This window comes from Rosa chinensis, chromosome 2 (genome assembly GCF_002994745.2).
Source record: "Rosa chinensis cultivar Old Blush chromosome 2, RchiOBHm-V2, whole genome shotgun sequence".
Taxonomy (NCBI): domain Eukaryota; kingdom Viridiplantae; phylum Streptophyta; class Magnoliopsida; order Rosales; family Rosaceae; genus Rosa; species Rosa chinensis.
In genome coordinates this window covers 56,633,164-56,647,076 of record NC_037089.1, presented here as the reverse complement: position 1 = coordinate 56,647,076, position 13,913 = coordinate 56,633,164, and the positions used below count along the sequence as shown (strand labels likewise).

Genomic DNA, 13,913 nt, shown 5'->3' with positions numbered 1-13,913 from the left:
ACAGACTTTTGGTGAATATGTCAGCCAAGTTGGCAGAGGATGAAACATGATGAACCTGAATAGAGCGACGAGCAATAGGTTCTCTGATGAAATGGTAATCAATATCAACATGTTTGGTCCGAGAGTGCAGAACGGGATTGGCAGCAAGTGCAATGGAACTGACATTGTCACAATAAAATGATGGGGGCTGCCGGAGAGAAATTCTGAGATCTCGGAAAAGGTAGCAAAGCCATAGAACCTCTGCTACGGAGAGGGCTAAAGCTCGATATTCTGCTTCAGTTGAAGATCGAGACACTGATGACTGCTTCTTTGCACTCCATGAGATGAGATTGTTGCCCAAAAAGACACAATACCCCGTTGTTGAACGACGATCAATGGGGCACCCTGCCCAATCGGCATCGGAGAAGGTAGTGAGCAAGAAAGGGCCTTTAGTGAAGGTTAAACCATGGTTTGGTGTACCTTTGAGATAGCGAAAAATTCGCTTGACAGCAACCAAGTGAGTGCTGCGGGGATGGTGCATGTGTTGGCAGACTTGGCTGACGGCATGAGCAATGTCGGGTCGTGTCCATGTGAGGTATTGAAGTGCACCCACCATGGAACGGTAAGCACTTGGGTCAGAGAGAGGTTCTCCAGAATGATTGTCAAGTTTAATGGAGCTCTCTGGTGTGGCAGTGGGTTTGACATCAAGCATTTTGTGCCTGGCAAGTAGATCATAGGTGTATTTGGATTGATGGAGAAAAAGAGAATGGGAGGTGCGAATGACCTCAAGACCAAGAAAGTAATGAAGAGGCCCAAGGTTTTTCATGGCGAATTTGGTATTGAGTTGTTCAACTAATTGTTGACAAAAGGTGGGGGAGTTACCAGTGAGTATGATGTCGTCAACATACACAAGGAGAAACGTGATGTGGTGATCAACTTTCACAAATAAAGAAGAATCTGCAGTGGAAGAGGAAAAACCTAAAGATAATAAGCATTGGTGCAATTCCTCATACCAGGCCCGTGGGGCCTGCTTGAGTCCATAAAGGGACTTGTGAAGTTGACAAACATAATCCGGTCGTTGAGGGTCAACAAAACCGGGAGGTTGGGCCATATAAACTGTTTCTTGAAGGTGTCCATGAAGAAAAGCATTAGACACATCTAATTGAGAAATGGGCCAATCATATTGGACTGCCATGGAAAGAAGTACCCTAATGGTGGTGGGCTTAGCAACTGGGCTAAAGGTTTCAGAATAGTCAAGCCCAGCCTTTTGGTGAAAACCTTGAGCAACCAAACGGGCCTTATATCTGTCAACGGTGCCATCAGCTCTCTGTTTGATGCGAAAAATCCATTTGGAGCCAACAAGATTTTGAGATGAATGAGGAGGGACAAGGGTCCAGGTAGAAGTTTTGTGAAGAGCATGAATTTCCTCTTTCATGGCAGCAACCCAATTTGGGTCCTTAGAGGCTTGAAGGAAGGTGTTGGGAATCTTGGGTGGAGGTGATGAAGCAAGCATGACTCCGACGAATGGGTGTTTGGTGATAAAGGCTTTGGGCTTAGAAATACCAGATTTTAAACGAGTTTGCATATTGTGAGTCGGAGGTCCGGCAGGTGGACGTGGTCTCCGAATTGGCAAAGGAGGTGGTGGTGGAGGTGGTGGTGGTGAAGATGATGGAGGAGAAGGAGTGTGGACAGTCGGAGTAGTGGGCAAAGAAGGAAGTGGGGGAGATGGAGTTATTATGGGCGTGGGTAATGGGAGTGGAGGTAAAGGAAGAATGCTTGGAACAGATGTTGAAGTAGGTTGGGAGTGAGAGATGGGATTGTGGAAGGGGGGTTGTAGACTGGGTTCTTGAAAAGGGAATGTATTTTCGTCAAAAGTGACATGACGAGATATGTAGACTTTGCCAGAAACCGGGTCGAGACAACGATATCCTTTGTGTTGGGTTCCATAGCCAATGAAGACACAACGACGACTCCGAGAATCAAATTTGTGAGAGGAGTAAGGTTTTAGCCATGGATAGCAAGCACACCCATAAGATTTTAAGAAATAGTAATCTGGGGCATTGTGGAACAATTTTTGGAATGGAGAATCAAAGTTCAAAGAAGATGCAGGCAATCTATTGATTAGAAAAACTGATGTTTGAACCACTTCTACCCAAAATTTGAATGGTAGAGAGGATTGTGCAAACAAGGTTCGAGTGAGTTCAATAATATGGCGGTGTTTTCTTTCTGCCATGCCATTTTGTTCTGGAGTATGTGGGCAAGAAAATTGTTGGGTAATTCCATGACTGGAAAGAAAGGATTGAAAAGCTGCACTAGTATATTCACCACCGTTATCACACCGCAGAGTTTTGATACGCACATCAAATTGATTTTCGACAAGATTTTTAAAGTTTCGAAATATTGGAAAGACTTCAGATTTGTATCGCAATGGAAACAACCAAGTAAAACGAGAATAGTCATCAATGAAAATCACATAATACTTGAAACCACTAACAGAGGAAATAGGTGCCGGACCCCATACATCAGAGTGTAAAATTTGTAATGGGCCGGTTGAAGTACAACTTGATTTAAAGAAAGGCAACCGAGTTTTTCCTGTAGATAGTCAGTGATGGAGAGGCTACCCATTTGAATGGTCTGAATCCGTCGCTTCAATTGGAGGACATGAGATCTGGTCAAGGTAGAAAGTCGCCGCTCAAGAGTGAGCCAGAGAGACCTTGCAGAGGTAGAGCCGACTGTGAAAGGCAGGACAGACTCAGAGAGGGAAGCAATTAGCCAAATTCGACAGGTACGATCTTTCTTGACCCATTTAGTGTAGGCTGGATTGAGATCAGTGTTGATGAACTGGGGTGGGCAGGGTTCAGATTCATCCACCATGCCGTACATCTCGTAGTTCTGAAGCACAATGGTAGTGATGTCCTTCCACATAAGATAGTTTTCTTTTGTGAGCTTGAGTGGGATGAAGTTACTGACATGATTTGGTGTGGAGGAGCCAGAGAGAAGGTGCGAAGCAATTTCTGGTGAGAGAAGAAGTTGGGTGGGAAGAGGGGGATTTTGAGAGATGGGTACATCAGTGGGAGCCATTGAAATTGGATTGAAGCAAAAGAAAAGTTAGTTGGATTGAGAGAGATGGATCAGATGCCTTTCGGCTGAAGCTCTGATACCATAAAGGAATTTGAAGAAGATAAAGGTTAAAAATGTGTTTGTCTTTGCTTGATTTGCTTTGTACATTAGAAAACTATTTATACAACAATAATAGAGACAAGGAGACAAAGAATCACAAGTGAAGCACGTCTTGTCCCTTGGTGGTGTGGTCTTGAGCTCCTAACACCTTGTCGTCTTCTTCATTCTCAATGTATGGGAGATGGTGACTTTGTACTTTTGAGGACAGAGAGCATGCTTTGTCTCTTGGTGGAGAGTTACTGTTATTAGCAATATGATTTGTTTCCCTCCTGTCTTGGAGGTAGGTATTTATAGACAAGAATATGACAAAACATAACACTATATATCCTATTAGGAATAGAAATCCTAATCAAACTAGAACTAGAAATCCTAATCAAACTAGAACTGGAAATCCTAATCAAACTAGAACATGTAGGTCTTTTTTATTTTTAATGTTTTATTCTTTTTTCTTTGCTTTCTTTTCTATTGAAAAAAAAAATGTACTTTTTATTTTTAAATTAAAAAATTTATATCATATCATTAAATCCCGCCAAACCTCTCTCTCTCTCTCTCTCTCTCTCTCTCTCTCTCATCCAAACCCTACAGATATGGTCCCTCATTTAGGGACACGTGCGTGTTCTTATCCAGCTACTCGATCAGCTTGCGTATATGAGCTGGCTTTCTAGCTCTCAGCCATCATCATTGAAAATACTAGTTTCTTTTGCTTGCTATTTCATTTTTCTCTCTTTGAATTCTGGTGAACTTAAGAATTCTCTCCCTTGCAATTCATGCGTAAATTTTCATCACAGTTCAACCATTTATAATTGGAGACCTTTTTGGTCACTCATTTATATGAAATAAACTAACGGTACAAGGATCAAAATCCCTCAAATTTTCCTTAAAAGTTAACCTTATTAAAAAAAAGAAAAACAGGTGTTCCGTCGCTCCATTCAACATAAAAGTAGTAAAATTTATGTCTTTACCCCTATCTAACAGACAACTCTCAGACTCTCCCAGGGGTGGATTCAGGGGGTGGCAAGGTTTGGCAGTTGCCCAACCTCAATCTTTTGAGCTGGTTAAGAAGCTTAAGGCGAAGAAGACCTTTGGATCTGTTAAAAATGGCAGAAATGAATAACAACGTTGAGGAAGAAGAAGATGATGCGATTCTTCTTGGAAAAGAGATCCTCGAAACGATGCCGTTTAGAAATAGTTTCATTAAACAGAACAAGGTCGTTTTGGACTGTTTGAAAAATTAATTATAAAAAAATTCAAAGGCACAGTCTATCTGTCTCCATTGCTATTGGTTTTTATTTTTCTTCCTTCCAAGTGCGCAGGGGGCCCTCCATCAATTCATTTATCAAATTTATTTTCTTATACTAATTAATGAATCAAGTGAAGCTGATGGATGTTCATCAACTCATCGAGATTCATTGATTATTTTTGGGCGCGGCTATTGCCATCATATTATTTTCTTTGTTCACCATACTTGCTCATTACACCCTATATTTTAATTTCAGTTATTAAATTTATTTATTTAACTCATTTCTCTTTCAAAAAATATCCTTATATGACATACCAATTAAAAAATAAATATTTTTAACGAAAATCTCTCATTTAATTTATACTCATAAAAAATTAAAATTTATTAAAGTTTCCTAATAAAATCATAATCCAATTTACTCCCATTAAAAAAAAAAATTCTTTCAATTTCAATGTTTTTTTTATATTTTTTTTATCAGGAATTTCAATGTTCTCTATTTTAATTTATGTAAAAAGATTAGTAAATTTACAACTATGATAAATGAAGAAGAGATTGATTTTTTTTCCTTCGTGTTTTAAATTTTTATTTTCGGTGTTCACAAAGAATTTTGCAAAGATTTTGATGAAGTTAAAGATAATGGTTTTGTGAATTGAATAACGAATTAACGATGAGGAGGCAACAAAAAGACAAAAAAATAGTAATAAATTCAAATTTGGGTTAAGAAGATAAAGATTAATGCTATCCAATGAGAAATTAAGTAGTTTTTGTATTTAATTAATTACTTATACATTAATTTTCTAAAATCTAAATATGTAAGAAAAAAATAAGTGTACTTATTAGTCATTTTGCACTCGGGTAATATAGTCTTTCAATAATTCAAATGCTTGTAGGGTAAACAAAGAAAATGGTAGGGTGGCAATAGCCGCACCCTTATTTTTTGTTCTTAAAGAATTTTTTGAATTATAGTAAATAATATTTATTTGTAAATTATATATATATATATATATATATATATATATATAGAGGGCTTCCACTAAGGGATCCCTTTTTTTGGTCTTTTATAGGGATAGGCATTAGACCAACTTTTAGATCATATTTTCACATCTTAACCGTTTAGTTTTTAGGTCCTAATGTATAGATCACTTCTGCAAATTTTCAGCCAAATTGGTGATCGTTAAGACATCCAAAACTGCAATTTACATGAACGGACAGAATCTGTCGAACCGGAACCGTTCTTGTTTATAATGGTAAATTGCAGTTTTTGATGCCTTAACGATCATCAAATTGGCTGAAAATTTGCAGAAGTGATCTATACATTAGGACCTAAAAATTGAATAGTTAAGATGTGAAAATATGATCGAAAAGTTGGTATAATGTCTATCCCTATAAAAGACCAAAAAAAGAGATCCCTCACTAGAAGGGCCCTGTATATATATATATATACAGATCCTATCCAAAGTGAGGCCGTTCTGGAATTAAAGTGCGAGATTGGAGTTTAGGGCCACTTTTCGGTCTCATATCCACATCTTGACCTTTCAGTTTTTAGGTACTAATGTATAGATCATCTCTGCAAAATTTCAGCCAAATTGATGGTCGTTAAGACATTGATAACTGCCTTATAGCTAGTACGGTTCAGGTTGGACATATTCAATTCGTCCACTGGTTTAAGTGAGTTAGATACTTTAAAGATCATCAATTTGGCTGAAATTTTGCAGAGATGATCTATACATTAGTACCTAAAAACTGAACGGTTGAGATGTGGATATGAGACCGAAAAGTGACCCTAAACTCTAACCTCGCACTTTAATTTCAGAGTGAGACCTCGCTCTAGATAGGATCTGTATATATATATATATATATATATATATATATATATATACAGATCCTATATTAACGTGTGAAGTTCGAGTTTTTGGTCACTTTTCGGTCGCATATCCACATCTCGACCGTTAAGTTTTTAGGTACTAGTGTATAGATCATCTCTGAAAATTTTCAGCCAAAATGATGATCATTAAGGCATTGATAACTCCCTTAAAGCTAGTACAGTTCAGGTTGACAGATTCAGTCTGTCAATTGGTTTAAGCGATTTAGATACGTTAACGATCATCAATTTAACTGAAAATTTGCAGAGATGATCTATACAATAGTGCCTAAAAACTGAACGGTCGAGATGTGGATATGCGACCGAAAAGTGACCAAAAACTCGAACTTCACACGTTAATTTCAAAGCGGAGCTCCGCTCTGGATAGGATCTGTATATATATATATATATATATATATATATATATATATATATATATATATGTTGTGATCAATGAATTTTTATTGACCTTCACCTATAAGAGTAACAATGAATTTTTATTGATCTTCACCTATAAGAGTAATAATCTTTTGCTATTGAATGACCGTTCAATTTTAGTCTCGCCCATCCTGCTAAAAGTTTCTGAATCCACCACTAGACTCTCCCTCTTTCAAATTCAACCATTGGCTGGAGATTCTGCTCAAGCTTTCTTAATTCTCACGTTCTAAGGCTTCAACAACTTTGGGAGGAAAAGCTTCAGAACAATTATTATAATTTTTATTGAACTGTAATCTCCAAATCTCAGCTGTACCGTAACCTCCAGTTTTCAATTTGATTTGGCAATTTGCAACTTTCAACCTCCCTTATTACAAGTGCAATCTACGTTGAACAGTAGAAGACGTTTTTTTTTTTTTTTTTTTTTTTTTTTTTTTTTTTTTTTTTTAAAACCCCACCCCATTCCCACCCTTGATGGGGCTCGAACTCCTGACCTCTTATATATGAGACCAAAGCCTTACCACCGCACCAAACACACACACCCAACAGTAGAAGACGTTTCTTTTCCCCTACAATGGAAGTTTTATTTTTATTTTTTAGTGTCCCTTTTTTTTCGTGCTTTTTTCTCTCTTTCATACGTAGCAGCTTAACCAATAACATAGTCTAGATCACAGATTTCTCTTTAGAATTCAGTTGTATAACAGCCTTCTATCTTTCAACTTTTCTTAACTAGTGAATTTCAAACTAAGAGGAGGAAATTCAACTCTGGCTATTTTTCATTTCATATTTCAATTGCTCAGTGACTTGTGCCTTTGAACTTCGTTCAATGAATGAATTTGAGACCAAAGTCAAACCAAAGATAAAAGAAAAAGATATATCAAGACAAAACATGTGTACAAAAACAGAAACTACATAGGCAAAAAATGAAATCCTGCAACCATTATGGAGAGAGTAAAAAATAAAAACTACATTAAGGGTCCATCAAGTAGTGTTTAAGTTACTGCAACCAAATCCACTTCTGGAGCCAATATCTTTAACCAGAGCAACCAACACATTGTTAAAAGCTCAACTAAAACAGAGGCCATGTTCTCTTGGCATCTTCCCACAGGTGAAACTTAATAACATGCCCGCTTAAATAACTTGTCATGAGTCAAATCACTAGTGAAGCAAATTTACTTGCACAAATAACTTACCATAAGGACTCTGCCATTACAGGTTTTTGATCTGTGTAATTGCCTGGGTCCATGTACTCTGCCGTAACTGGTACTTCTATATAATATTCATCTAGGTGGTAACGAAAGCTATAATCAAAGGTAGACGCCCCCACCACACGTCCTCCAAAATAACCGCACGACCAACAAGAAGCCGGAATAGGCTGCTTTAACTCATAACCACATTCGCCACATACTACTAGATAGTCAGGGCCAACAGTTCCGCCAGGTGGAACCACCTCCAAGTATGGGCAACGGATGTGCTGGTGATCATGACCGCAGATCTGACATCCTCCTCTTTCGGTGACGACAGAAGTAGAAGAAGCAACTGCAGCCACTTTTTTATTGTTTTTGTCTGATACTCCAATAGCCTTTGGTTCTTTGGACTTGATGCCTGCTAATTTGAGGTTCTATTGTTAGATACCAAATAATAAATAAAAGAAAGAATTCTGATGCTGCTAACAGTACCTACTAGCAACTTGATTTATCATAAATTGTTAATTTTGCTGGATATAAAAATGACATCAAAGAAAACATCTCCCAACACCCCCCCCCCCCCCCCCCAAACAAAAAAAAAAAAAAATCAAAGTAATGTTACATCTACACCCAGTATAAATGAAAACAGAAACTGCCCAAGAAATCAAACCAATTGCACGTATACTGGTATACACTTATAAAACATAGGCCAATTACAGAAATACTGGGAAATAATCCCCCGGCTGGAGAGCACATGTTATTAATGATCCATACACTGACAAGTATGTCATCTCACCCATTTAAATAAAGGCCCTTTTACTAATTGTTCTCTCTCATTCAAATAATGCAAACAGAGACAGTACTACCTTAAGGTTATTAATGGCAAAGCTATGAATCAATTTGTACAAACAAGAGAACTCAATGATAGCTTTAGTTTATCCAGATGTGCGAAAGGAACTTACAAAAACAATGTTTGATCGAGAATTATACTTGAATAACCAAATGGAACAACAAGCTTTCTTAACTCAAGTCATTGATCAAGGACAAAGTTGAAGCAAGGAATACACAGAAATTTTGAACCATCAATAATGGCCAAAGATAAAGTAAAACATATAGATATGGGACTTTTTCATTGTCAATCTTTATCTATCACTCATAGCCAACAAAATAGTGAAAAACATAACACTATATTGAAATCTCAGTCCACTGATAATACCTAGACCAATGGACGCTCCCTTTTCTTTTCGATTGCGCCTTTGAGAAATACGACCTTTAGGTCCAGAGCACAACCGTTTCCCTGTATTTGAGATGAACTTCAAAATTAATAGGAAGGAAGCTTAAATGATATAAACATAATCATGGGCAACAAAGTCAAAGACGTAAAATTCTCAAATCTACCCGTACTTATTCTTAGAAACTAATAAAATTACAATATATGCAACATTGTAATATGCCAATAAATGAAATATGTTCACTACAAAGATAAAAGAAAAGATTACACAGATTTTGGGAATAAAATTCAATTCTGGCAGGAAAAAGGAAAAAGCTAGAGCTTCGGCTCTCTAGGCATAACATATCTCCCAGAAACCAAGTCTACTACATAAACCAAAAGCATCGTACATATTTTTACTATAAAAAGAGAAGGAAGTACCTCGGTTTCCCAGAGAAAGGGCGGCTAATTTAGGGTTGATACTGGCTGCAGCAGCACTGATGTCTGGTTTTGCGGGGTGTGGAATGTCCTTGCCGGGTTTTTTCCCGAGGCGATCTGGCTCTGCAACAACAAAATTCTACTACATAAATCAAGTGTGTGTTGCACAGGATTAGGGGGTTTTCTGGGAAACGAAAATATTGTAGCGCTTGAGGAACGAAATTCTACAACATAATAAACAACATGTTAAGTAAATATATTTTCAATATTACAATAGACACTATGCAATTTGCACACCCTCCAGGACCAAATCAGTATGATCGGTGACCGAGATATCACCGTCCGACACATCATCCTCGAGTTCTGACCGCGGATAGCACAAAATTACTGATTGCGGCAACGAAATAAACCACAAGATTAAAGTAGACAAGAGAAGAGGAAGGAGTTTTCATACCCTCGGAGCTATTGAGCTTCATCAAATCGCCGCGCTGCCCCATCGAGATCTCATCGTCCGACGCTCCTCTCAATTTTGCAATCGCCCCTGAGAAATTGCTGTCCATGTCTTCAGAGATCGAATCGGAAACCCCGTCTCGGTCTCGCTTTTCGTTTCTTATTTTCCTGTGTATCGTCGTGAGGTTTGGAATTTATTTAGTTGTGGCGTTGGGCAGCTTTTCTTTTTGAGATTTTTTTTTTTTTTTTGGATATATGGGGACCAAAAGCTCAATCAGAGCAAATCTTAGAATTTATAATGAGTGTTTCTATTGAGACCTCCAAATCTGCTCACTTGACCTCATTTATAATCGAATTATTAAATTACATATATAACCTACTATAAAATGACTATTAAGGACAATAATTATATCAAAAAAATATTGTTTTTATTTCTCTAGACTTTCCAATTCAATAATAATCAGATTACATACTTTATTATTTTCCTTATCTATTTTCATTTTCCAATTTCACTACATACTCACTAAAGCATTCATATATATTTGATGAGAACTAAAACTATGATTAAAGTCATGTGACATAAAAATATATGATATACATGTTGAACACATATTGTGAGGGAGAGCAAAATAAATCATATTATAACCTAAATCTAAGTCTATCTATTATATTTGTAAAAAAAAAAAAGTTATCATTTATAGAAAAACTAAAATATAAAAATTAAATAATTAATCATGAGGTACAGAAAATATAGAAAAAAAAAACATTAAGAAAAAAATTATTACTCTTTTTTTTTTTGCACAACTAAAAGAAAAAAAAAGTTTTAAAAAAAATCACACAATAGTTCATGTTATTTTCTTGTTGATTAGAAATTATTTTTTATTTTTTTTTATTGGATAAGAGATTTATGTTGTCTGATTAAGGAATATACATGTAATTAAGATTATAGAGTAATTAATCATTGAAATGACTAAGTTTTTTATTTATTTTAAAGATAATAGTTTGTTTGCAAATTATATGAGTGAGGTTATTTAAGGAACTTTAGTGAGGTGTAGTGAGTAAATTTAGTATTTGAAAATTTGATAGGAGGTGCAAAAAGCTTAGATGTCAAGTGAGCAAATTTGGAGGTTCCAATAGAAAAACTCATTTATAATCCTAGGGAAAATTTCGCAAACAGTACACCAAGTAAAGGCCATTAATAATTCTTATACATAAAGTTCCAAACCAAGCATTTCGGTACACGAAATCTGAAATTCAACCCACTATTAGTACACGACGTCAATGACGCCGTTAATTTGACACCAGAATCTCAGTTCTTTTTTTTTTAATAATTTTTTTTCCTTCGTTTTTATCTCTTTCTTCTTCCTTCTTCCGGCTCCACGAAACCTACCTCTGTTCTTCATCTATTCGATTCCTTTGCAACGGTAGTCTTGGTGAAAAAATTGTAAAAGATGTGAGAGAGGCTGGTGGGATTTTGACAATGGAGGATTTGAGGAATTACAAAGTGAATGTTACGGATGCCATGACTGCAAATGTGTTGGGATATACTATATCAGGAATGCCACCTCCTTCAGCTGGAACTTTGGGGCTTTCTATGGTGGGTGCTATCTTTTCCTATTTCCTTATTTACCATTCTGTTCTGTAGCTTTATTGATGTCACCTTGACCATGTGAACTGTTTACACTTTGGTAAAATCATATTCTGAACATCTTCAACAGCTATGGAAATTCAGATGCAGCAAACGGAGATCTTGGTCTGCATCGTCTGATTGAAGCATTGAAACACATGTTTGCAATCCGAATGAACTTGGGTGATCCTGCTTTTGTAGATACCCATGAATATGCATCTGATATGCTTTCTCCATCCTTTGCTAAGGAAATTCAGCAGAAGATATTTGACAACACAACTTTCCCACTAGAGTACTATTCATACAGGCATGATCACCCAACATTTTATAGTCTAAATTAGAGCTTCCTTTCTCAACATAAATTTTTGAACTCTAAGTCATTATTCTAAAAGCTATTCAGCTAATAACTTAACAGGTGGAGTCAGCTCAGAGATCACGGAACAAGTCATTTCTGCATAGTAGATGTAGACAGAAATGCGGTATCAATGACAATCACTGTAAACTATCCTTTTGGAGGTGGAGTACTCTCTCCTTCTACTGGAATTGTGCTCAACAATGAGATGGGTGACTTCTCAAGTCCCACTGACATATCGCCAGACCATCTCCCTCCTGCTCCGTCAAATTTCATTGAACCAATCAAAAGACCTTTATCTTCCATGACTCCTATTATAGTCACAAAGGTATAAGAAAATACTGCTTATGTACTTGAGGTGTTATCGAGAAAAGCTTAGTGCCAATTTGACAAGCAACATTGTTGGTCGTTGCAGGATAATCAATTGGTTGGTGTGCTTGGAGGTAGTGGTGGTTTGAACATTATCCCAGCTGTAACTCAGGTGTTTATCAATTATTTCATATTGGGGATGGAACCTTTAGCCTCAGTTCAAAGTCCAAGGGTCTACCACAGGGTAATTGTTTAACTTGTTTTAATTCTTTGTCATGATACACATTAAGGACCTCTCACCTCTATATTTGTTTGCTGATTCTTTTCTCTTCGATAATGCAGCTAATACCAAACATAGTGTCATATGAAAACTGGACTGTAATCGATGGAGATCATATCCGAGCTTTCAGATGAAAGAAAGCTCTTCTTGCAGGAGCGGGGTCATGAATTGCAGGCTAAAGCCGGGGGGAGCCATCACTCAGCTCATTGTTCAAAGACTTGGAAACCCTATTCAGATGGGCAGGAAATGTGGTAGAAGTTCAAATGAAAACGTTTTCCATGGTATACTCACTGCTGTAAGTGACCTTAGAAAAGATGGAAGGCCTGCAGCTGTATGATAATATTGCAAAGGTGGGTTTCGTGGAGCCGGAAGAAGGAAGAAGAAAGAGATAAAAACGAAGGAAAAAAAAATGAACAGAAAAAAAAATTATTAAAAAAAAAAAAAGAACTGAGGGCATAATAGACATTTTGGTGTCAAATTAACGGCGTCATTGATGTCGTGTACTGATAGTGGGTCGAATTTCAGATTTCGTGTACCGAAATGCTTGGTTTGGAACTTTATGTATAAGAATTATTAGTGGCCTTTATTATGTATAAGAATTTTCCCATAATCCTAATTCTAAGACTTTCACACAAGTCATCAAGCAAGCTAGAAATAACTTGTGGAGGGGGTTGCTCCATGAATTGAGCTCCAATCTCTGCATCCAAACCAACTTTGGAGAGAATGTCGGCAACCTGATTTACTTCACGATAGACATGCTTAAGATCATAGCTATGCAATTGTCTTTGGAGAGCTTGGCAACAATCAATAATAGTTTTTAAGGGGTGCAAATCATCCACACCTTGCTGAACTAGGGAAACTAACACATGAGAATCACTTTTCACTAGAAGATGATGGCAATGACGAGAGAGAGCCATTTGTAGTCCCAAAAGTAATCCCCAAGCTTCCGCTTGAAGGACAGAACCGCAACCAAGGTTAGCATAAAACCCTGAAATCCAAGCACCAGTGAAATCTCTCAAGACACCACCAGCACCAATTTTCCCATTAAATTTTCTAGCACCATCAACATTTAATTTAAAGTAATGCTCAGGAGGTTTCTTCCACGACAAACTAACAGAAGTTTTACTGGATTGTTGAGGCTTGAAAGTATTAGCAGATTTCCATTCCCTAGCAGAATCAATAACAACTTTCCCAGGATTAAAAGGATAGTGAAACCCCTCATCAAACACCATTTTATTCCTCCACTTCCATATGTGCCAACATGTATACACAAATATTGAACACCATTGAAGATTACCATAACAGATTTTCCTGCATTGAGAATTAGCAAAGAACCACCCATGCCAATCAAGCAGCATAGTCTTG

At 37.0% G+C, this 13,913-nt stretch overlaps 2 protein-coding genes across 3 annotated transcripts; one reads left to right on the top strand and one right to left on the bottom strand.

Annotated features, from left to right (window-relative positions):
* Nucleotides 1-7,553: 7,553 nt before the first annotated feature.
* LOC112183315 lies at nt 7,554-10,215 on the bottom strand. Of its 2 annotated transcripts, XM_024321656.2 has the most exons (5): nt 9,985-10,215; nt 9,828-9,893; nt 9,534-9,653; nt 9,099-9,179; nt 7,554-8,300 (listed from the first exon to the last, which is right to left on the bottom strand). In XM_024321656.2, the coding sequence occupies exons 1-5, from the start codon at nt 10,088-10,090 to the stop codon at nt 7,885-7,887; spliced, it is 789 nt and encodes a 262-aa protein (XP_024177424.1). In that variant the 5' UTR covers nt 10,091-10,215; the 3' UTR covers nt 7,554-7,884. The 2 variants fall into 2 exon arrangements, with proteins under 2 accessions (XP_024177424.1, XP_024177425.1); XM_024321657.2 differs by lacking the exon at nt 9,828-9,893 and having other exon boundaries at nt 9,985-10,211.
* A 1,182-nt stretch (nt 10,216-11,397) lies between these two features.
* On the top strand, nt 11,398-12,885 carry LOC112184584 (glutathione hydrolase 3; the record flags this gene model as incomplete). Its single annotated transcript, XM_040513480.1, is given in 7 exon segments — nt 11,398-11,578; nt 11,680-11,914; nt 12,023-12,287; nt 12,375-12,512; nt 12,611-12,667; nt 12,669-12,731; nt 12,733-12,885. Coding segments are annotated over 7 exon segments (1,092 nt in total), but the record flags the coding sequence as incomplete, so codon positions are not given.
* Nucleotides 12,886-13,913: the final 1,028 nt, after the last annotated feature.

What these genes read in the sequence shown, in the direction of transcription:
- LOC112183315 (XM_024321656.2), bottom strand. Translation starts at nt 10,090, where the DNA reads ATGGACAGCAATTTCTCAGGGGCGATTGCAAAATTGAGAGGAGCGTCG. An exon ending in GAAGCTCAATAGCTCCGAGG is followed by an intron (nt 9,894 to 9,984) that starts GTATGAAAACTC and finishes ATCCGCGGTCAG; the next exon opens with AACTCGAGGATGATGTGTCG. An exon ending in CCTTTCTCTGGGAAACCGAG is followed by an intron (nt 9,180 to 9,533) that starts GTACTTCCTTCT and finishes TCTCAAATACAG; the next exon opens with GGAAACGGTTGTGCTCTGGA.